We start from the raw sequence: 23,319 nt of genomic DNA, 5'->3' as shown, positions 1-23,319 counted from the left end.
CTTCAAAATGAAATATGTTTGATTAAAATATAATTGAAATCACTTTCAAAAATAATTTCAAACAAATTGCATCTTTATTGTTAAATTTGTTCTTTAAAAAAATCTAAACTGTAGTAAATTTTATGTAGATATTTTGAAACCAAGTGTTAATTTGAAATAATAATTACCGGTTAATTCACATGTTCTATTAAATGATTTAGTTTAATATCCTTAAAAAAATTATTATTTATCCATTTTTTAAAATTTTAAAGTGGAAATATACATATATAAATTAACAATATATAGGATATTTGTTACTTATTGAAAAGTTTATCTTAATTGTACATTAAATGTGTCAATAGTAAATCTATTTGTTATTATTCATCAATCTACACAGTTTTAGGCTTTGTTTGAGAGTTTGGAGGGGAGTAAGAGAAAGGGTATGAAGAGAGAAAGAGAGAAAGGGAAGGAAGAGGGAAAGAGATTAAATCCCTTTTTTGTTTAGATGTTTAATATTGAAAAGGGAGGGTGATAAGAGATTTAATTATATAAATAATTTAAAAATTAATATTTTTATTTTTTAAAATTTTTTTAAAAAAATTATCACTTGAAAATTTAATATTTTTTTAAAAAAAAGTTAAAAAAAATCCTATTTGTAAAATAATATAAAAGAGTGAGAGAGAGAAAACTCCTAAAATGAAAAAACTGAAAAAATAAACTTTTAGAGGGTTTTTGAGGGTTTAAAAAAACTCTAAAAACCTTCTCCTCCTAATTAAGCAATTCTCAAACAAGATTAAACCCCTTCTAACCATTTCCCTCCCCTCCCCTCTTAAACCTAACTCCCGAACAAAGCATTAAGAAATTTTCCAATATATGAAAGTCTTTAAAAATAGTACATATGTAATAATATGCTTATGAATTTGCATTTATGTTTTAAGGGATTTTGTTCACATGAGAAAAGAAATTAAAAAACTAAAATATGAGATTTAAGAAAAAAATACAGAAATATGATAATTTTTTTAAAAAAATTGATTATTTAAAAAAATATTTTCTTAAAAATCGTCATTAACAATTTTTTATATTTCTTAGCTTTTAAAAATTGCTATTAGTACTTCATAAATTTTAGCTATTTCATCTGTGAAGTTTTGATAATTTTCAAATTTTCATATTCCTGCATTTCTTTTAAATTACTATATTTTGATATATACTATTTGTAAATATCATATATTTAAAAAAAAATTTAAAAACATTATATGTAGGATTTTATATTTATTTTTTACTTATTATCCTTTTAAAACAAACATGTTTCACATTATATCCCCTCTGTTACTCATAGTTTGACATCAATCACTAATTAGCTCAGACTTGACATTTTTTTTGGCATACTAACTAAAGTGCATATATTCATCCTCTCACATCACTGGAAAGATTGAAACTCTTTCCAAACAAAGTAATCAAAATTTTATAATTTGTCTAATTTCACGTTATAATTAACACCTTTAAGTGAAAAATTGAAAGATGCACCTAATTTTAATTTATTTTGTTTGCGTAAAATATATTAACAAAGCACGCCGTCATATTGGTGATCGATAGTAAATCAAATAGTTACATTGATCTGATAACCATTTTCGCTTAAAGAAGCAGAAAAGCATCAAAATTTGATTAAATGAAAATGTGAGTGACAGAGTTGGTCCGTAAGATAGAAGTACAAATATTACTTGTCTATGATTGACACAATATTGGAAAGTTGATGCAGGAAATGGTGAGTAATGAAACCGAAAGCAAAGTGTTTCTTGCTAAAATGATGCCACACCATAGTTTTAATAATCAATGGTGGATAGAGAAAACACATCTTAGGGGGTGGAGAAGATGCGGAACCCAACACATAGTAATGACGTGGGGATTAGAGAGCTTTCATCAAAGGCATGTCCCTCTTTCCAAACATTTTTAAATTATCGTTTCTATCTCAGTCCCCAGTGACACTGATGGCTCCCCAATTTGCACCCACGAGAACTCTCACAATATGAAAATATCTTCGTTAGCCTCACCATTCTCCTTTAAAGTAACATTCATTTTGACATTTTCTCAGGATGTTAGGATGCTGAAATGCTCTTTGTATCGTTGTGGCCATAAATTATGATACGTACGTTACATAAATATTATATGTTAAGTAAATATTGTTACACAGGATTAAGCACCGTTCTTGCTTCTTGTCAGAGCATTAAATGGAAGGAGTTGATTATTTTGCCATGGCAACATTTTAAACTCACAAAATAGGGACTTCTGTGCCTAAGAGACAAACTAGTAAGCATTGATTTATTGTGATTTGAACCTTTACTCAAATAATTGGTAATATTAATATTTTGATTATTTAATTTTTTTGGTTTTAAATTCATTTTTTATTTAGTTTCAATTTATTTATTTATTTATTATAGCGGTTTATGGTATAGTAAATTATATAATTCTTTAAATAAATGAAATTAAATTAAGAGATAAAGGATTTAAAAAATTATTGGATTGCATAGTGATTGACTCAAACTTCAGAGCATTTTACATATTTTTTTTGGTTCTGTTTAATAGCGTTTCTTCTGAAAATCATTCATAGGTCTAATGCGTCCCTTAACTACTGCTACAACTAATGATAGTATGGGAGTATTCAACTTGACTACAAACACTGGAGGCAAAGTTCAAACAATTATTATCTTCAAATTGTTACCTGCATTGATTTTTGAAACTCTTAATATTAAGTATTCTTGTGTGATGTAGATGTTCAATTGACGGCCCATATTAGATGGGTTCTAATCATGTCACCAACATACAAGTGTATGGCTATGAACCATGCTACATAAGCTGAAACATAACTATATTAATTCCCTTACAATTGTACTCGCCACCCAATCATGCTATTTATATAAATAGGCTCCATGTTACTCAGAATCATAAGCCAAACCACTCCCCACTCACCTGGTTTGTCTCACCATATTCCTTACATTGATTTATTCCAATTTAATCTCTGTCTCTTCTTATACCCAAGGCCTCAAACACTAGATAGGAATCATAGGCTTTTCAGACAGCACTCAAAGTTCTCCAAACCTGTTTATTTGACAAACACAGTCTTAGGTAGAGACCCCCCCACTCCAATTAAAAAATTATATAAAACAGTGGCATTAAAGTATGCAGGTGTGCTTCCTTATGCATTGATATAAGATAGTGGAATTTGAAAAACATGCATTATTCACTTGAAAGCTGATGTGTACTATATGTGTAACAGATTCTTCAATGGGTCTCTAAAGGGGCACATGAACAAGAAATATGGAGAAGCACCATAAGTTCTCCCACCAATTGGAAAGCTATCAAAGGTAACCATTCTTACAACTCTTACATCTTATAATCATTTAGCATACAAAATGAATAATTCAATGCACATGGGCACTGATTTTTCATATTCCACTCTTTTTATATATATTTAATTTCTCTTTGTATTTTATCACATATGAGTGTGCAATTCGATGCACATTAACTATTCAATAACTTTTATATATTAAAAATTATATCACAAATTTAACTATGAATTTTGTTGTAATGAATTAAAAAAATTATTTTAATAAATTATTCTAAAACACTTATTAAAATAAGCTTAATAATAATAATAATATATCAAATATTTGTAAAAAAATCATAAATTGTTATAAAGTTCAAAATAGCATGAAACGCTGATATCATAACGACGTTGTTTCAGAAGAAAAAGCTAAAGGAAAAGATATAATTACACTTAAGCATCATAAGGCGTATAGAAGAACAAAGAGAATAGAAGGGAGGAAGCTTGGCAGCAAGAATTTAAAGCTATTTCCTTTCATTTGCGGAAAAGACATTCCAAAGGCTTGCTTTTACAGAACCCTCAAAGTAAAGGAAATAGAAAACTTGAATATGAGAAGGCACTTTGTCAACTCAGTGAAGATGAAGAGAGAAGAATTATCCAAAGGAATAGGAATAACTAGAAAGGCAGATTTTGCTACTCATGGAGGAAAGAAGGTTTTACCCATAACTGAAGCATCATTCTCCGACTCTCCAAAAAGAAATGACCAACGTGTCATTGCAGAAAGTAATGCAGTTACAAAGAAGCCTGTTTCAAGAATGAAACAACTACTTAGAAAGGTTGCTGCGGCCAAAACAGAGAAAAGTGAAAAATTCTATGAACAGAAGGTAAACTTTTGGACCCCTTCAGTGACCCTTAATTGAAGAAAAAAAATAAACACTGTTTTAGCTACGTAATTTCTTAGTTGAATTGACTAAGTAACTAAATTAATTAGTGGGCATCGTCAAATTATTAATTAGCAGGTTTTACAGTTTAGAAGACAAGGAAACGTAGAAGCAGTTCAAGACCATGATGAACTTAGTAGTGAATCACCCAAGATCAGTTTCACCTGGGATGTAGAAACTTGCTTGTCTGAAAATGGACAAGCTCAGATTTCACGTTCACAAGTATTCATCCCTCCCAGTGAGCGTGATCGTAGAAAAGGAAACTGGATCACTACAGACTCTGAATGTAAGTTAAAATTTTATTTCTTTATCAGCTTCTGCAATATAGTCTGCGAATTCAAATTTTACAATAAGAGTAATTTTACGTTTAGAAATTGGTTACTCTTTTTCATTATACCCAGTGAGTTTTTTCACATTAAATTTTTACTTTTAATTTAATCTTAATTTAAATTTTTATAACTTATCTTTAATTTAAATTTTATTTATTTAATTAATATAATAATAAAATATTTATAAATCTCTAGTCATGTGGTGTAAATTTTTATATTAAATATTTGTTTTTAATTCAATATCAATCTTAATTAACTTTGATTTTTCCATAATTTTTAATATAAAATTTATCTCTTTATTTAATATAATAAATAATTATAATTTTTATATAAAATTTATGAACATAAATTTTTAAATTAATTTCTTTTAAATCAATAAATGATTAAGTCTGAAAAAAAAGTTTCTATAGTAAATATAAAATTAAAATATTAAGTTATATATAACATTTTGAAGTCATCATGTGGTTACATAAAAAATATATAATGTTAATTATCTAAACATAATTATCTACTAGTTAAGATTTATTCCTCACACCTCTGACGTTAAACAAACTCTTCTCACAACTAGATCGATCATCGATCTCTTCATAAACACTTGACTAACCCATTGTTTATTACGTTTTTCTTGGATAACAGATGTGGTGCTTGAACTATGAAGAAATGTATCTAAGGGAAATATTCTATCGTTTCATTGACGGTGATGCTGTTGAGCAATGAATCAACTTCACTGGTTAATGCTCTACGTCTATAAATGTAACATTAGCACTGAGCGATCTGCATGTACTAGATGTCGATTTAACTTAATGAGAATGTTTGGCATATACATCATGAGTCGTATCGTATAAGTAAATTATTCCTTGTTGGTCGAATTAATATGGAAGAGTTTAAAAGTTAGCAGGAATATTCCCTTGTAATCACCGTTGCAGTTTAAAAAAACAAAAACAAAAGTTAATGTTATTTTATATATATATATATATATATATATATATATATAAATTAAAATAATAACATTATAATAAAATTTGAATTTTTATTTATTATTAATTTAAATTTTTTTTAACATTATCACTCAATCATACATTCCTGCTACACATTTAAGAAAAAAAAAAGAAAAAGAATTACAATTAACAAATATATAACGTTGTTTTGATTCGGTTTTTTTTTTAATCAAATACGAAATTGAACAGGTTAAACAGCTGTTTCAAAATTATTAATGTCAAATCAGTAACAAATAAATATATATTTTTAATAATAATATTTGGGATAAGAAAAATTTTCTAAGTTAAAAATTATCTTGAAGGAAATTACATTTTGACAAAATTTTGAGGGTCAAGAAGGAGACAAAGATAAGCCTAAACATAAGAGAATATTGGAAGATTATCTAAGATCTTTAATTTTAATTAAAAGGGACACATTTCGAGCTATTTTAGGAGATTTTTTGTCACATTGTTAATTTTTTTCTAAACTGCTTAAAAGACAAGAAAATATTCTAAGACCACAAAACTAAAGGCTTTTTTCGAGGAGTTTTCAAGTCACTGACACCCAAAACTACTCGAAAAATAGAACTGGCAAGAAAATATTCCAAGTCCACAAAATTGATGGCTTTTCGAGGAGTTTTCAAGTCTCTCACACCCAAAACTGCTAAAAAAACAGGATTAACAGGAAAATATTCTAAGTCCACAAAAACTGATGGCTTTTCGAGGAGTTTTTGAGGAGTTTCCAAGTCCCTGACACCCAAAACTGCTCGAAAAACAGGAAGTGGTCAGAAAATATTCTAAAGTCTACAAACCTGGCTGAGCTCCAGATTTCCTCCAGAATTGCTCGAAAAACAGGAAGTGATCAAAAAATATTCTAAGTCCACAAACCTAACTGAGCTCCAGATTTACTCCAGAATTGCTCGAAAAATAAGAAGTGGTCAGAAAATATTCTAAGTCCACAAACCTGGTCGAGCTCCAGAGTCCCTCCAGAATTGCTCGAAAAACAGAAATGAACAAAGAAAATGTTCTAAGTCCACAAGACCAAGACAAGCTCTCAAAACTCCAGAATGGCTCAAAAAGAGAAGTTAAGAAGAAACTATTCTAAGGCCATAACATTAAAGGAGCATTTTAGGTTTCTCCCAGAAATACTCGAAAAATAGAAAAAACACGAGTCTTGATAAGTCAAGTCATTAAAAAATCCAAAAGCAGTTACCAGCAATTATCAACATTCACCACTACGCAAAGGAGATCGTGGGCGATAGTGGTTACGAAAGAAGCCCCAACCAACAACACGATCACAAGCAATCGTGGATAATAGACATCAACAGTTGAAGGTAGTTACTAAGAAGTGCCCGCAAAAGGAGGAGAACGGTGGTGGTCTTCATGTCTATAAATACTCCAAAACACCATTGTACAAAGGACGACTTTTTGCACCCTGACACCGCACCTAAATTCTCTGAAACGCTGAAACCCTGCACCGCGCTAGACACCAGCTACAAGGATAACCACGGTGGTTGTTGTTCGCCATTGTGAGGAGTCGTACGTTTACATTCCAGCACCTTTACATTCCCGCATTTACATTCTGCATTTCAATTCAAGTTTCTTCGTTTGTTTGCTTTTGTTCTTGTTTCTGCAATTCATTTCTTATTTCATACTATTCTGTAATGAACCTCTACGTTTGAGTCAATTCTGCATGTTTAATATTCACTATTCTTGCTAAATTGCTTAATTTACGCGTCCATTTCACCGTTACGTTAACAACACACTTAAAAGAACCCAAAGAAGACCTAAATCCAGTCCTCAGATTGATCTTTGAATTATTTGTTTACAATTATCATTTTTTACCGTAAACAAATAATATTTCACAATAATTAAATAATAAAATAAAAAATAAAATGTTAAACTAAGTAACATTTTAAATCAATATAAAAAATTACCATTCATTTTTGACAGAAATATTATTCATTGAATTAAAAATTAAGAGTCAAAATTGTGCTAGTATCTACCATATTTTGATTTTGAGTCAAAATTTATTTAAATATAAATTAGTTTTCACTCTATAAATTATATCTTTTACATTAAAACATTATTTAAGATTGTTTGATTGAATTTTCAAACTCATACATATTGGAATAAGCATGAAATCGGGTTCAGCGATTGAAAATGAGACTCCAATTTAAAGTAGGAAACGTGCCATTTGTCTTTGGTCCTTCGATGATATCGAGTGACCCGGTCAGTGGTTCACTCATACATTTAAATATTTTTTTAAAAAAATCAATTTTTATTAAAAATAATTTTTTTTTTATTTTCAAAATTATTAATACTTCTTTTAATAATTTTTTAACTGCTTATTCTTCAATTCTAAAAAGTAAAGATTAAGGGGCTGTTTGTTTCCCTTTTAAAAAGAGTTTTCAGTTTTTAAAACTTAAAAACTTCAAAACTTGTTTGTTAATTTAAATTTTAAAAATTATTTTTAAAAACAAGTTTTTATTTTCAATTTTTAAAACTAAAATACAGAATAGCTTCTAAGGTGCTTTTGTTTTTAAATTTTGATTTCTCTTTTCAAAATTTGCAAGATGCGAAAAAGTCATTTCTCATTAATGACATTCTTGTAAATATATTAATTAAATAAAAAATGTAAATGAAATGGGTTAGAGTTTCACAGCATTTTCACATCTCTCTGTGCTGCACCAACAACCTTTCAGCATCCTCACAACATTCTCACGTCTTCCTGGCACTACTAAAAAATTCAAAAATATAGATGGATTTACAGACGGCTATAGTCCGTCTGTAATATGCGCGTCGGTAAATAATTACAGACGGATTTTTAAATCCATCTGTATTACAAATAGAAAAATCCGTCTGTAATTCATTTATGAAATTTTAAAAAAAATTGTTTCATTTTTTTATAAACATAATTATTTCTCACTGTTTCTAATTATCACAATTTATAAACTTAATAAAAACTACAAAATTATATATTTAAAATTAAAATTTATTTATAAAATGTAAAATTAAAATTTAATTAAAAAGGAAGAAGTAAACATCTAGAAAAATAATATAAAAAATAAAATAACATTGTATATCACTAATAATCGGCGTGATCATCTTTTGAAAAAGTATCGTCATCAGTAGATGAGGAGTCAGAGGAGGAATGATGCATGAAGCTGAAAGTATGCATGCATCTGCATATGTTGTTGCTGCACCTCCCTCTGCATCATCGATGCCACCTTCTTCTCTATCTTCTTCTCCATTTTGTTCGCCCACTTCTTCTTCAATGCACTTTCCTTACTCTTCCACATCTCTTCATTTTGCTTATGCAGTTCTTCATTGAGGGCATGGACCTAAGTGCGGACCATGTCCTCCACTTCCTCAAGTACAAGAGAAGGGGCATCTCTGGTGACAGATGCAGGCAACATAGAATCTGCAAAGCGACTCCTCATGCCGTAAATGCGGCCTTTATAAAGGCCACCCACCGTCTCTGACCATATAGTATCATGGTCAACTGACTCTGGATCTTGAGAAGATGCCTCCTCAAGCCTTTGAATATAGTGATCCTATAATTCAATATAGATAATTATATATTAGTCTCGAATACTATATAATAAATCATTAATAATAACATATAGTGTCAATAAGGATAACTTACATATGTGGCCTGAGATCGTGTATTAATCCACAAGGTTTTGTCTCCCTTGCGAGTATGTGTCTCCTTGAACACCTCTCCATGTGTAAGTGGTCTCTTCAGTGACTTTTCTTGCAATTTCAATTAAATCACCGTCTCACTCATCAATTATAAGATTGAATAAAATAAATTTTAAAAGAAAATTAAAAATCACATACCAAGTTCGTTTTAGTGCCAGCCAAAGTCGTAGAACCACCAGTATGCAATAATCCTCCTTTTAAGGATGCCCTGTTTTTCTTGTTCTTTACAAAGAGATTTTTAAACTCATCCGTACCCCAATACTTCTGCAAGACATGAAGGAAGTTAGGTGTTATCCAATCAGCAGATGATAGATCCTGACGGGTCTCAGTGTACATCTGTCTTAGTCGCTTTGCAGTACGACTCTTCCATGCCTTAAAAATCATCTTTTCATCCTAGGGGGAATGGAGAAGTTGCTCTACATAAATACAATTTCATTAGAAGAACTACAAGAAATAATATCTAATTACACTTAGCTGGAATTAATTAACTGTTATTACCTTCTAATCTTTAAACCATTCCATCTTTATATCCTTAGGCACCTTTGCAAAACTTATATAAGGTGCATCAAACATCTTCTTAATAGTATCTGTCACTTGGTGGAGACCCTTCTGTGGTGGAATCCAACTTAACACACAATAAAATAATACAATTATTATAACTTGTTTAAAACAAATAGAGTTATTATTCATATTTTAAATTTAACTTACCAAGTAGACACATCCCATCTTAAAGTTGAAAGCGATCTCGATGATGCCTGGGTCTGTGATGATTACTGCCCACTTACAGCTGGGACAGCAGTGGATCCCTCACTTGTGCCTTGTGTAGAAGGAGGTTGTGTGGCATGTGTAGTCGGCAGTGAAGGGGAGGAGCAACATACCCAGGGTTGGGCACCATGATAAACTGTTCCTGTCCCCTATCCTGCGAGGTCTGCATAGTAGCTGGTATGGAGCGGTAAGTGAAGCAGTGTTGCCACGATTAGGACCACGAGTAACACCTTTCTTACCTTTACCTGTCATATCTTAAACAAATATAATACATGTTTAGAGAACAAATACACAAATACACAATATTGTATCAATGTTTTATTTTACATTACACAAATTTCTAATGTAAATTTTGGCAGAATCTCCCCTAATATATGAATATTTCCGTATGAATATTTCCCTATATTTGTTTACACTTAATACAACAAATTTCTAATGTAAATTTTGGTAGAATCTCCCCTAATATATGAATATTTTCCTATATTTGTTTACACTTAATACAACAAATTTCTAATATAAATTTTGGCAGAATTTTCCCTAATATATTAATATTTCCTTACATTTGTTTACACGTACTTAATACAAAAATCTAAATTTTGTTTACACATAATCTATATATTATGTAATAATCTATTAATCAATGCATCAAAAACATACACATTACAATCCTAAACTGTTCTAGAGCACATCCCCCTATAACTCCACAACATGCATATTCTACAAACTCTGTAAACACAAACAATCCAACAGCACACAATAGTCAGGTTCGGAGAAGGACCTCTACGCCTTTTAACACGTGGTCGCACACGGGTCAAAATACATCTACTTACTATAGTACGAGGTAAGCAACTAGGGTCATTTTTCAAAGAATCACAAGGACAAATTAATCTATTTAGAGAGTATATAAGACGGGGGGTTTGTTTATAAAAGAAAAAAAAAATAGAATGAAGAGTGAACAAAAATTGAAATTCTAATCCAAGAATTAAGAAGAAGAATGACTACTCTATCACCAAATTTTTAAGAGAGTACATCAACAAAAAATTCGGTAATTAACAATGAATCCGAATGAAACCTGATAAGTCTGTAATTAGGCCCTCTTTTATAGCCCAATTATTCATATTTGACATTTATTTGAATTGAGTTTTACATTAATTTAGTTGTTAATTGCGCAGTTTGATATAAAAAGACCATGAGTAGATTTTGGGCCCAAATGAATGAGCTTCAAAGCCTCACAGTAACAAGCACGCCCAGTGAAGCACGGGGGTGCTTTGATAATATGCACGACCGTGCTGCATTATGATGCACGGCCGTGCTTGTTTGCGATAGCCAAATTCACCAAGTTCAAAGGAGTTCAAATGATATAAATAGAAGGGAACCCTTGGCAGAGCAGAAATTGACATAGAACCTTTTCTTTGAGATTTTGGATCATTTCCACCCTTCGCGTAGGATCGCTGGCACACCCTTGGCTAAACTTAGAACTTCAAGTGACCATACTTGAAGACCGAAGATTCATTGCCTATTCTAGTTTGCTTTACTGCTTCATTATGAATATGTTATTGATTGTTTTAGTTCTTTCTTTCTACATGAGTAGCTAAATCCATAGTTAGGGCTATGAGAATTATTGTTTATGACTTTATGGGATTCTGATATTTGAATCTAAATATGATTTCCATTTCATGATTAAGATTTATCTTATCGTTTCTAATTCTTAATCCCAATTAATTACATCGTCAGGCGATCGTACCTCGAGTAATTAATAGATCTATAGGATAAAACGAGAGGAAATATTAGGTAGACCAAACCAATCTTCGTCTTCTAATCATATTGAATTAACAAATTCATAGACTCCTTAGGCTTTTTCTAAATTAATAACCTGCATGACCATTGGAGATATTAACTTAGAGAAAAGAATATTAATACTGCATGACCATTGAGTATTAATAATATTAGTACGAATGATTAGTAATCACTAGGAAATCATATTTAGATCTAAATAGAAGAATATCATAAAGGATTGAATGAGAACATCCATAAACCCTAGGTTCCTCGCCGATAAAGTTTAACCAAAACGTGCTTTGTGTCTCTTGCTCTTAGTTTTTACAATTGATTTTATAAATTCTTGTCTTGATTAATCTCGCATATTTGAAGCTCAAACAATTAAATTAGGAAAACTCTTAGTAATTGATAAACAATCCTTGTGGGACGATATTTCGGGAACTTAGTTGAAAACCCTTTATTACTTCTCAATGGGTACACTTGTCCTCTGAACAAGTTTTTGGCGTCATTGCCAGGGATTGTTGATTTTTCAATATTAAGAAAATCTCGAATTTGATTGATTTGAGCAAATTGTGTTTTGTTTTATTTTGTTTTGTTCATTATTAGAATTCTCTTTTAATATTTTTATAATTTTTGTATTTATTTTATTTTTATTTTTTTAATTACTCTTGATGTATGCTCACTCGTTCTAAGTGTTCTACAGCTTATTTGTTTGATCTGAAAATTGAAAGAACAGTTCGTAGACAAAGAAAAGAAGTGAGAGAGCAAAGAATGGCGAAGGGAAGGAGATCAATCCAAGATTACATGATACCCAATGCCAGAGGCACTCCTGGAAGTATCGTGGCACCTAATGTGGAGGCAAACAATTTTGAGTTGAAACCAGCACTCATCACCATGGTTCAGAACTCCATACAATTTGGGGGCTTGCCTAACGAAGACCCCAATCTACATCTGACAAAATTTCTCCGATTGACGGACACCATAAAATACAATGGAGTCTCCAACGATGCAATTCGACTCCACCTGTTTCCATTTTCAGTGTCCGAAAGAGTGAACGCATGGTTTTCTTCATTCCCAGCCAATTCCATCACAACTTGGGAGGATCTGACTCAACAGTTCTTGGGAAAGTACTTTCCTCCATCAAGATTGTCCAAGTTGATGACAGAAATATGTTGCTTCTAGCAGAATGAGATAGAATCATTGTTCGAGGCGTGAGAGCAATTCAGGAAATTATTGAGAAGATGCCTGCACCATGACTTTCCAACTTGGAGGCAGGTACAGATCTTTTACAGTGGCCTATCCATCCATAATAGGGCCACGATTGATGCCGCCACAAGAGGATCTCTTATAAGGAAAGACCCAGATGACGCATATAGATTGATAGACGAAATGGCATCTGCTAGCTTTCAGTGGCACACAACTGACACTTACAACTTCAAGAGAAAGGAAGCTGCACCAGTCTATCAACCAGAGAGCAACAACCCATTGGTAACCCAAATGGTAGCTCTCACAAAGCAACTGGAGTGTTTAATGAGAGCACAAGATCAACCCACAAAGTCGGCGCATAATACAGAGCTTGATCAGGAGGAGGCGAACTTTATGGGTAATAATTATAATTCAGGATGGCGCAATAGCAATACAAATCCTTGGGGAAGTTGCCAAGGAAATCAGAATGCGCCCTATCGACCCCCTCATGTGCAAAATCAAGGGGAGAAGCTAGAAAGAAGAGAAGCTCCTAGATTCCAATCCAATTTTCAAGAACAGATGATGCAATACGTGCATAGCTCTGACAAGAGAATAGTAAAACTTGAGGCACAGATGGAACAACAGATTGAGAGGGAAGATAAGAGGTTTGCATAAATCAGAGCTAGATGAGAACTCAGTCCTCAAAGCTTGAATCCCAGTTGGAGCAAATCATAACTCTCCTCAGTTAAAGAGCACCAGGAACATTGCCATCCCAACCAGAACCGAATCCTAGGGAACAACCTAAAGCAATTACTTTAAGAAGTGGAAAGAACTTAAGTGAAACGCAGACACATAAGCCATGCACGCCTGTGCTTGTTGATCAGCACGCCCTTGCATCACCCTACACGCCTATGTTGGCTCAACAAGAACGGTCGTGCTTTGAACAGCACACCCATGCTGACAATGAATGCATACTGACAATGAATGCATGCTGACAATGAATGCACGCCCGTGCTTAACCCAAGCAAGGTCGTGCTTGAAGAAAACATGGTCGTGCTTGCCAACCAGATACGAAAAAAGAAGCAAGGGAAGATGCATTAGTGATGCCAAGGTCAAAAGTTCCATTCTCACAACGGTTGATGGCTACCCAGAGAGACCCTTAGTTTAATAAATTTCTTGGAATCCTCAGAAAACTCCACATCAATATCCTTTTTGTTGAAGCCATCTCACAGATGTCTAAATATGCTAAATTCCTCAAAGAGATGCTAAGCAACAAAAAGAAATTGGAAGAATTTGAGATAGTCAAATTGAATGAGGAGTGCTCAGAAATATTGCTAAGGAAGCTGCCACCTAAGCTTAAGGATCCAGGGAGTTTTACGATTCTGTGCACTATAGGCAATTCTTATTTTGATAAAGCGCTATGTGATCTAGGCGCTAGTATTAATCTAATGCCATTTTCTGTATTTAGAAGGTTGGGTATGCAAGAACCCAAGCCAACTTCAATTTCTCTGCAGCTTGCTGATCGCTCGATAACGTATCCTAGAGGCATAGTGGAGGATGTCCTGGTCAAGGTGGATAAGTTCATATTCCCTGCAGATTTCATTGTTCTTGACATGGAAGAGGATGACGAAGTACCCATCATACTAGGAAGGCCTTTCCTAGCTACAGGAAGAACGATAATAGATGTTCAGCAGGGGAAGCTTACATTAAGATTGAACGAAGAGGAAGTAGTATTTAAAGTTTTTAATTCACTTAAGCATCCATCTACCTTTGATTCTTGTAATTTTGTGTCAACTGCAGATGTTACCTCCCTCTCCCTGAATGTACCCCAGGTACAAGATGGATTAATGAAAGATGTATTGGAGAGAATACTTACATTGGAAAGGAGGGATTTGCACGACACTGAAGAAATAATAGATGAGATTTTAGCATTGAACAGTGGGGTACCTGGAAGATGGTTTGGGCGAAGGATATTTGAAGATCTAGGAGAACACTCTCGGAAAAGAGCCAAGCCATTAGTCGAAGAACCTCCTGAAATAGAGCTCAAACCTCTTCCTTCGAATCTTAAATATGCCTTTTTACACCCTCCATCTCACTTACCTGTAATTATTTCTGCCAATTTGATAGGTAGCATGGAGGACAAGCTTCTGAGAGTACTAAGAGAGAACAAGGAGGCTTTCGGGTAGAGCATCAATGACATTAAAGGCATCAGTCCTTCTACATGCACTCATAGAATTCACCAGGAGGAGGAGTTCAAACCAAAAGTACAACCCCAAAGGCGATTAAATCTCAATCTGAAAGAAGTAGTGAAAAAGGAGGTAATTAAGTTATTGGATGCCGATATTATATTCCCAATCTCTGATAGCCCTTGGGTGAGTCCTGTGCAAGTTGTACCAAAGAAAGGAGGGACTATTGTTATGCAAAATGAGCAATAGGAGCTCATTGCTGTTAGAAAGGTAACCGGATGGAGGATGTGTATTGACTACAGGAAGCTTAATGAAGCCACCAGGAAGTTGATAAGTCTGTAATTAGGCCCTTTTTTATATCCCAATTATTCATATTTGACATTTATTTGAATTGGGTTTTACACTAATTTAGTTGTTAATTGCGCAGTTCGATATAAAAAGACCATGAGTAGATTTTGGGTACATTTTGGGCCCAAATGAATGGGTTTCAAAGCCTCACAGTAACAAGCACGCCCAGTGAAGCACCCCGCTTCGATAATATGCACGACCGTGCTGCATTATGATGCACGGTCATGCTTGTTTGCGGTAGCCAAATTCACCAAGTTCAAAGGAGTTCAAATGATATAAATAGAAGGAAGAAAGCATCGTGAAGGGAACCCTTGGCAGAGCAGAAATTGACACAGAACCTTTTCTTTGAGATTTTGGATCATTTCCACCCTTCTCGTAGGATCGCTGGCACACCCTTGGCGAAACTTAGAGCTTCAAGTGACCATACTTGAAGACCGAAAATTCATTTCCTATTCTAATTTGCTTTACTGCTTCATTATGAATATGTTATTGATTGTTTTAGTTCTTTCTTTCTACATGAGTAGCTAAATCCATAGCTAGGGCTATGGGAATTATTGTTTATGACTTTATGGGATTCTGATATTTGAATCTAAATATGATTTCCATTTCGTGATTAAGATTTATCTTATCGTTTCTAATTCTTAATCCCAATTAATTACATCGTCAGGCGATCGTACCTTGGGTAATTAATAGATCTATAGGATAAAACGAGAGGAAATATTAGGTAGACCAAACCAATCTTCGTCTTCTAATCATATTGAATTAACAAATTTATAAGCTCCTTAGGCTTTTTCTAAATTAATAACCTGCATGACCATTGGGGATATTAACTTAGAGAAAAGAATATTAATACTGCATGACCATTGAGTTTTAATAATATTAGTATGAATGATTAGTAATCACTAGGAAATCATATTTAGATCTAAATAGAAGAATATCATAAAGGATTGAATGAGAACATCCATAAGCCCTAGGTTCCTCGCCGATAAAGTTTAACCAAAACGTGCTTTGTGTCTCTTGCCCTTAGTTTTTACAATTGATTTTAAAAATTCTCGTCTTGATTAATCTCGCATATTTGAAGCTCAAACAATTAAATTAGGAAAACTCTTAGTAATTGATAAACAATCCTTGTGGAACGATATTTCGGGAACTTAGTTGAAAACCCTTTATTACTTCTTGATGGGTACACTTGCCCTCCGAACAAAACCTCAATTCGAACTCAGCATTCACATGAAAACCTTCATGCATTCGATTAACACATAATTAATTAAAATTCAGAAAACTCTAGAACCTAATTGAATTATGCCAATTTAATTTACCAATGCCGTTAATTGTAGTTTTCAAACCTGGAAATCCAATTCATATTCCTTAAAACTGAATTACATACATCAATCGAATAATACGTAATCAAACAGATGCATAATCATCAATCCAAACGAATAACTTCAATTTGAAAGTATAATTAGCAAAAGGGAAAAATAAGGAAGAGATGAAACCGAATTTATTATTGAATTTATGCCAATGTGAGACCAATCCTCAAGAGTGTCACATCCCTTTTAATCCTTGAATTAGATGAAAATCTAAGCCTCTATGAATGGAGAGAAACAAGTTGTAAAGGGGAGAGGGGTCGAGAGAGAGAAGAGAAAAAAAAGAGAGAGCGAAAAAAAAAACTTAAATTCAAAAATTCTCCCTAAAAATTTTGTTTGTAACTTTATTCCATTATTTCGGCTATGAAAATGGCCTCCTTTTGATTGATGGCCTGAAGGACAATTGTAGCCTTGGATGTCAGGTTCAAAATGCCACTAGAATGGGCTTAATCGGATGTTTGTGGACTGAGATATGGCCCAAATACTGCACCTTGCTTCGGATCCATGACTGCAGTGTTTCGATTTTTTTTCCAGACTCAATTTTAGCTTCTTATCATCAGAATTGGTTTCTGACCTCTGCATAGGAATTGTGCGTCTTTCTCTTAGCTTTCCTACAAATCAAGAATCACAATGAAAGAAGTTCTACAACTCAAGATATGATCTAGAAACCAAAACAGTATCAGAATTTGCCAAATACTAGAAAAATTAAATAAAGCCCAAATAAAATTTAAACATCATAAAATGATCCAATTCAAACCAATTAGGCACAAAAGAGGATTAATAAGCTAGGAATGAAAGGAAATAAGGTTATAAAAATCTAATTGATCACCCTTCCCCCCAGTCATACAATTTCCAATCCTACAACTCTATCTTAGAAATTTTAAGTCTCTAAAATACATCAAAAATAAAAAAAACTAAACCGATTAAAAGTTAGAGAATCGTACCAAGAATACAATGATGCAAATTATCTTTCAAATGGATGCTCCAATCACTCGCAAAGGCCAAAAAACTGAAGCTCCTTGAGAGAGAGAGAGATTTATGAAAAATGAGGAAGGGGGAGGGGGAGACACGAATTTATGGGTTTCAGACATTACAGACGAGAAAATCCGTCTATAAATGGTTTAATGAAACAATACGTTTTAAAGATCCAGTTACAGACAGATTTTTTCATCTATAAATTCATAAAGTCCATTTACAGACGGAAAAATTTGTTTGTAAATTGTCACATGAAAAGTCGGTTAAAAAGGACAATATTTACAAACGAAAAAAATCTGTTTGTAACTCTCGCTCCAAAATTCCCTCCCTTTTTCAAATTACAGACAAATTTTTATCCGTCTGTAATATAGACAGATTTGTGGGTTTTTTTTTTAAATTTTCTGAAAAATCTATCTGTAATATCCATCTATAATCAGCACTTTTCTAGTAGTGTGGCTCGCACCAGCAACCTTACGACTTTGTCACCTTCTCAACACTCTTAAACCATCACCATTGTTTTTTCTTAGGTTTTTCCCTTTTCTCATCTTGGATTTTTTTTTACCATTCTTGATTTTGATTTTGATTTGGATTTATATTCTTCCTCACAAGCATCAACATATTTGGAGAAAAAAATTCATGTTTTGTTCTTCTCTTCTTGCATTTTTTTTTTCCTCTCTTTTTCTGAGTGTTTGAAGACAATGAGATAAAGGTAGTGTTTGAAAATGATGTGCTATCAGCAATTAGACTTTTTAAAATTTTAACATTTGTATGAGTGCTTTTAGTATTGTCAACATTCCTTTAATTCTTGCAATCGAACTAATATGTTGTTAGCATAGCTAAATTTTGAATTTTTATATTATATTGATTGAACAAGTGACATGTAAGATATAATTTCCAACAAATGGAATATGAATGATGATTTATTTAGGATATGAGAAGAAATGGATCCTATCAGTATTGAGCATGAGAACAGAGATTCAAGTATAGAAGAAACTAGCTCAAATTATCATAATTTAGTCAGATTATTTGATGAAGGTGCAGTTGAAATGACAATATTTAGGGATTATATTACAAATCAAATATAGGCATAATATAATAACTAGTTTGTATTAGTTTATATATAGACAATTACAAATAGTTATACATACATTGCAGGATTTATTCTTAATATACATATTCACTTGTTTTATTGTATCAGTGTTATTTATTTATTTTTTTAATAATATCTATTCATACTATTTATATATTTTATTAAAAATTATTTTAATATTAAAATTAATCATTATTTTTTAGTTTGATATTAATTTATTTTGTAATTTTCATAATTTATGAAACTTTTTGCATTGCATGTATTACTTTAATTTAATATTAAATTTTGATGTTTTAATAATTTTTTAATTCAATATTTCCTTTTAAATATAAAAAATATATTTAATTAAATAAAAAATACTAAAATTAAATATCAAATATATATATATATATAATTTGAAATACTAAATAAAAAATAAATAAAATCAAACATATTTTCTTTTTTAATTTTTAAAAATAAATTTATCAAACAAGTTCTCTTATTTTTTTTTATCTTAAAAACAGTTTTAAAAATTAAATTACCAAACAAATTTTATTTTCATTCTCTTCTTAAAAACAGTTTTATAAAATTGTTTTAAAATGTAATTTTTAAAAACTGAAAAGCAAAACTAAATCAAACAACCCCTAACATTTTTCTTACTTTTTATAATAGATTTTATTAATTTATAAAATAAATATTAAATAAAATATATTTTGTTATCGTAAAAGCATAAAATAATTAATAAAATATATTCACACATTCTTTAGAGAAACTTTGATGCTGTCTTAATGAAAATACCGTGCAAATCATCTTCGTTTAGTAATTAAGAAAAGTTATACTAAGCATTTCAAGTTGAGACATATCCGTATTTGAGTACCAAACAATAAAGGCCATTGTCAAAAGATATGGCAGCTGAAGAAGAAAAAAATTGTAAGCACACAACAAAAGAAGTAAAGACTAAAGGCTTTACAAAAAGAAATTTTCATTAATCTCAAGAGTAAAAAAAAGGAACAAGTCTTTTATAAAAAAAGGCATAACTAACAGAAAAGGCGAAAAACAAAAAAACTTATTAAACAACTATTAAATTGACTAACAATAATTAATTAAAAATATATACAGATAATATCTTCTCAAGCTGGAATATGGATATCCAAGCTTAAAAACACATTGTTAAAAGGGTCTAGGTGTTTACGTTGAAAAATGACAATTTGTAAACAAATAATTCAAGAGCAATCTAAGAATTGGATTTAAGTTCTCTTTGGGTTCTTTTAAGTGTGTTGTGATTAAATGGATGTCACAACACACTTAAAAGTGAGTCACAACGTAGAGGTTTTTACAATAATTTGCTAAAACAAGAACTGAATTGTAGAAAAGAAGTAAGCAAACGAACTGGAATTAAAAGGCGAAAAGATAAATGTGTAGAAATTGAAACGTACAACTCCTGGCAATGAACAACAATATCATGAGTCTCCTAGTAGGTGGTGTCTGGCACAGTGCAGGTTTTCAGCATGCAGAGGTTTCGAGTGCAGGTGTCTGGGTGCAAAAAGTCGTCCATTGGAATATGAAACTTTCAAGTATTGATAGGCAAGGATCATCGTCGTTCTCCTCCTTTGGCGGACACTTCTTAATAATTGTCTTCTATTGTTGATGCCCATTATCCACGATGGCTTATGATCGTGCTGTCGATTGGGACTTCTCTCGTAACTGCTATCGCCCACGACCTGTCTTCATGTTATATGAACCTTCGTCTGGTGGTAACTGTTGATGACCATTTCTTGAACCTTACATTAGCTTTTGAGTCTGTTTTCTCTCTTTCGAGCATTGTTGGGAGCAATCTAGGAGACTCATTTTAATATTATGGCCTTAGAATATTTTCCTCTGATCATTCTTGTTTTTCGAGCAACTCTGAAGAAGATTTGGAGCTCTGTCAAGTTTGTGGGCTTAGAATATATTTTGGCCATTTTTGTTTTTTGAGCAATTTTGTGTTGCTAGGAACTTAGAAACCCTCAAAAAACTCCTAGATAAGATTTTTAGTCTTGTGGACTTAGAATATTTTCCTGTTATTCTTGTTTTTCGAGCAGTTTTGGGTGTAAGGGACTTGAGGGCTACTCAAAAACTTCTCGAAAAATCCTTGTCTTTTGGACTTGGAATACTTTCTGATCGTTTCCATTTTTCGAGCAGGTTTGGTTATTCTCAATCCAGGGGTCAAGGTATCCTCGAAAAGACTTTTAGTTTTGTGAACTTGGAATATTCAATTACTTTCGTCTTTCAAGCAGTTTTTGAGGGAAATCATAGATGTGACAAAAAACATCTAAAACTACTCAAAATTTGCTTTCTTCAAATAATGGGTCTAATCCACCTTTTAGTGCTACTTGGACTCAAGTTTACTCTTTCCCCAGGGGAGAGGCCCTTTCTCTGACATTTTAAAACTTGTCGAAATGTTACTTCTTTTAATGTGATTTTTTAACTTAGAAAATTTTTCTTGCCCTAAACACTAGGAGATAAAGCTTTTGTGAGAATATCAGTTGTTTGGTCCTTAGAAGACACTAGCATAAGATGAAGCAGACTATTTTGAACTCGATCTCTAACTAAGTGACAATCAATTTTGATGTGTTTTGTTTTCTCATAGAAAAGCGAATTATTGGCAATGTGGATAGTTAATTGATTGTCACAAAATAATGTCACAGGTTTATAGATATAGAATCACAAATCTTTCATCAGAGAAATAAGCCATTGTGCTTCACAAGGGGCAAGTGTCATGGCCCTGTATTCGGCCTTAGATGATGATCTAGAAAAAATATCTTGCTTCTTAGATTATCTTTAGATAAGTGATAGATTTGTGAGTGTCTAGACATGCACCCTAATCAAAGTCAGTCAAACAAGTGATAGATAAATCTAAGTTTGCTAGGAAAAATAGTCTCCTAGCTAGGCTACTCTTATTGTACTTTAAAATTCAAAGGGCTACCTGGTAGTGTAGCATGCATGGACAAGCTAAATATTGGCTAAATTTATTAACAACAAAGCTAATATTTGGCCTTGTGTTTGTGAGGTAGATCAGTCTACCCAACAATCTTTTATATGTTGTAATGATAAATACTATTTTATGCTTAATCCTCTAATGCATTTCATGAGTAATGATTATGATTTTAAGCTAGCCATTGTGAGACTTTGTTATTAATCGGATTGTTTATTCATATTTCAGGAATAATTAACAAGGAATGAGAGTTTTTAAAGGACAATGGATTAAAAAGGGAAGCAGTGTCAACCTTCTTTAAAAATCTACAAAACCAACAAGATACAGGGACAAGTACACACTCATGTATCTGCACATATACTATTTGGGTTGAAGGAATTGGTTTGAATGTAAAAGTAGATATCTACATGGGCAAGTACATGCCCACGTACATGCTCATGCACTTCTCAGATCTTGTAAATTAAGCACGTATTTGAAGCAAAGATATACACAATCAAGTACATGATTGTGTTTCCAAGCGTGTAGTTCAATCAGAAGCTCAAAGGGATGAATTTTTAAGGAATCAGAGATATAGATAGGAAAGTACACAGTCGTGTATTTGGGAATATAGATTGATGTGCGTCAAATTTGAACATCTGTGAAATGAGTAAGGGAGCTGCCAATATAAAAAAGGATGATATGAAAATCTAAGGGGACATTTTGGAAGAAGAAAATAGTGACAACGACAACTGGGATAATAACAAGACTTTCTTTTTATTCTCTACTCTTGAATTGTAGTTTCTTTATGTTTCATTTTTAATTCCTTGTTGAGTACCTAGATGTAATGAATCATTTGTATTTTTAATTTCTCTATGTTTCTCTAGATACTCACTTTATTCATCTGAATTTACTTAACCTTATTTTCTAGATTTTAATTCTTAAATCTACTTTCTTTCTATTTGTTATTTTTGTCTTAGCGAAATTATCATCATAATTCCTTTGTTTATGTTCTTTAATAATTGAGTAATTAAGGATTGAAAATCTTAATTAACAGTCCCTATGGATACGAAACTTGATACTCCTTTTTAGTGATACTACTATGACAATAGATGCACTTGCCCATTCATTGATTTAAGACACCATGTAACATTAAGATAAGGTGACTCTGAATTTTGCTGTAGTTTCAAAGAGTGATCTATAGGTGTGGAGCATGGTTTAGAAGGAAGTAGTCCTAAATCTTCAAAAAGATCAAGAACATACTTTCTTTGATAAAGGCAAATACCTTTGGTAGATCTTACAATTAGAATTTATTAATATTTTTGTTTAAAATTTTTAATGTTAATTTTTTGGGAAAAAATTTAGAAAATATGAAGACATTATTAAAGCTATGGATCTAACGATAGAAACAGGTCAGGCGGCCTAACAGAGGTCTATGACCTAGCTTG

The 23,319-nt window shown here is 32.1% G+C and overlaps 2 protein-coding genes and 1 non-coding gene across 4 annotated transcripts; 2 read left to right on the top strand and 1 right to left on the bottom strand.

Moving 5' to 3' along the window:
- Window positions 1-2,937: 2,937 nt before the first annotated feature.
- LOC113850341 lies at window positions 2,938-5,298 on the top strand. 2 transcript variants are annotated; one of them, XM_027480848.1, is made up of 5 exons: window positions 2,938-3,159; window positions 3,251-3,338; window positions 3,719-4,182; window positions 4,318-4,525; window positions 5,205-5,298. In XM_027480848.1, the coding sequence occupies exons 1-5, from the start codon at window positions 3,154-3,156 to the stop codon at window positions 5,222-5,224; spliced, it is 786 nt and encodes a 261-aa protein (XP_027336649.1). In that variant the 5' UTR covers window positions 2,938-3,153; the 3' UTR covers window positions 5,225-5,298. The 2 variants fall into 2 exon arrangements, with proteins under 2 accessions (XP_027336649.1, XP_027336648.1); XM_027480847.1 differs by having other exon boundaries at window positions 5,202-5,298.
- Window positions 5,299-12,943: 7,645 nt separating this feature from the next.
- Window positions 12,944-13,050, bottom strand: LOC113851722. Its single transcript, XR_003502290.1, has one exon. It is a non-coding gene; the product is annotated as a small nucleolar RNA R71 (small nucleolar RNA).
- Window positions 13,051-13,180: 130 nt separating this feature from the next.
- On the top strand, window positions 13,181-15,162 carry LOC113850771. The gene is made up of 2 exons (XM_027481314.1): window positions 13,181-13,641; window positions 14,166-15,162. Exons 1-2 carry the CDS (start codon window positions 13,181-13,183, stop codon window positions 15,160-15,162), a joined length of 1,458 nt encoding a protein of 485 aa, XP_027337115.1.
- Window positions 15,163-23,319: the final 8,157 nt, after the last annotated feature.

This window comes from Abrus precatorius, unplaced genomic scaffold, assembly GCF_003935025.1.
Source record: "Abrus precatorius isolate BTA unplaced genomic scaffold, Abrus_2018 Scaffold9, whole genome shotgun sequence".
NCBI classification, from domain to species: domain Eukaryota; kingdom Viridiplantae; phylum Streptophyta; class Magnoliopsida; order Fabales; family Fabaceae; genus Abrus; species Abrus precatorius.
The sequence above is the reverse complement of the archived record's forward strand: the minus strand, read 5'-3'. Positions and strand labels throughout refer to the sequence as shown.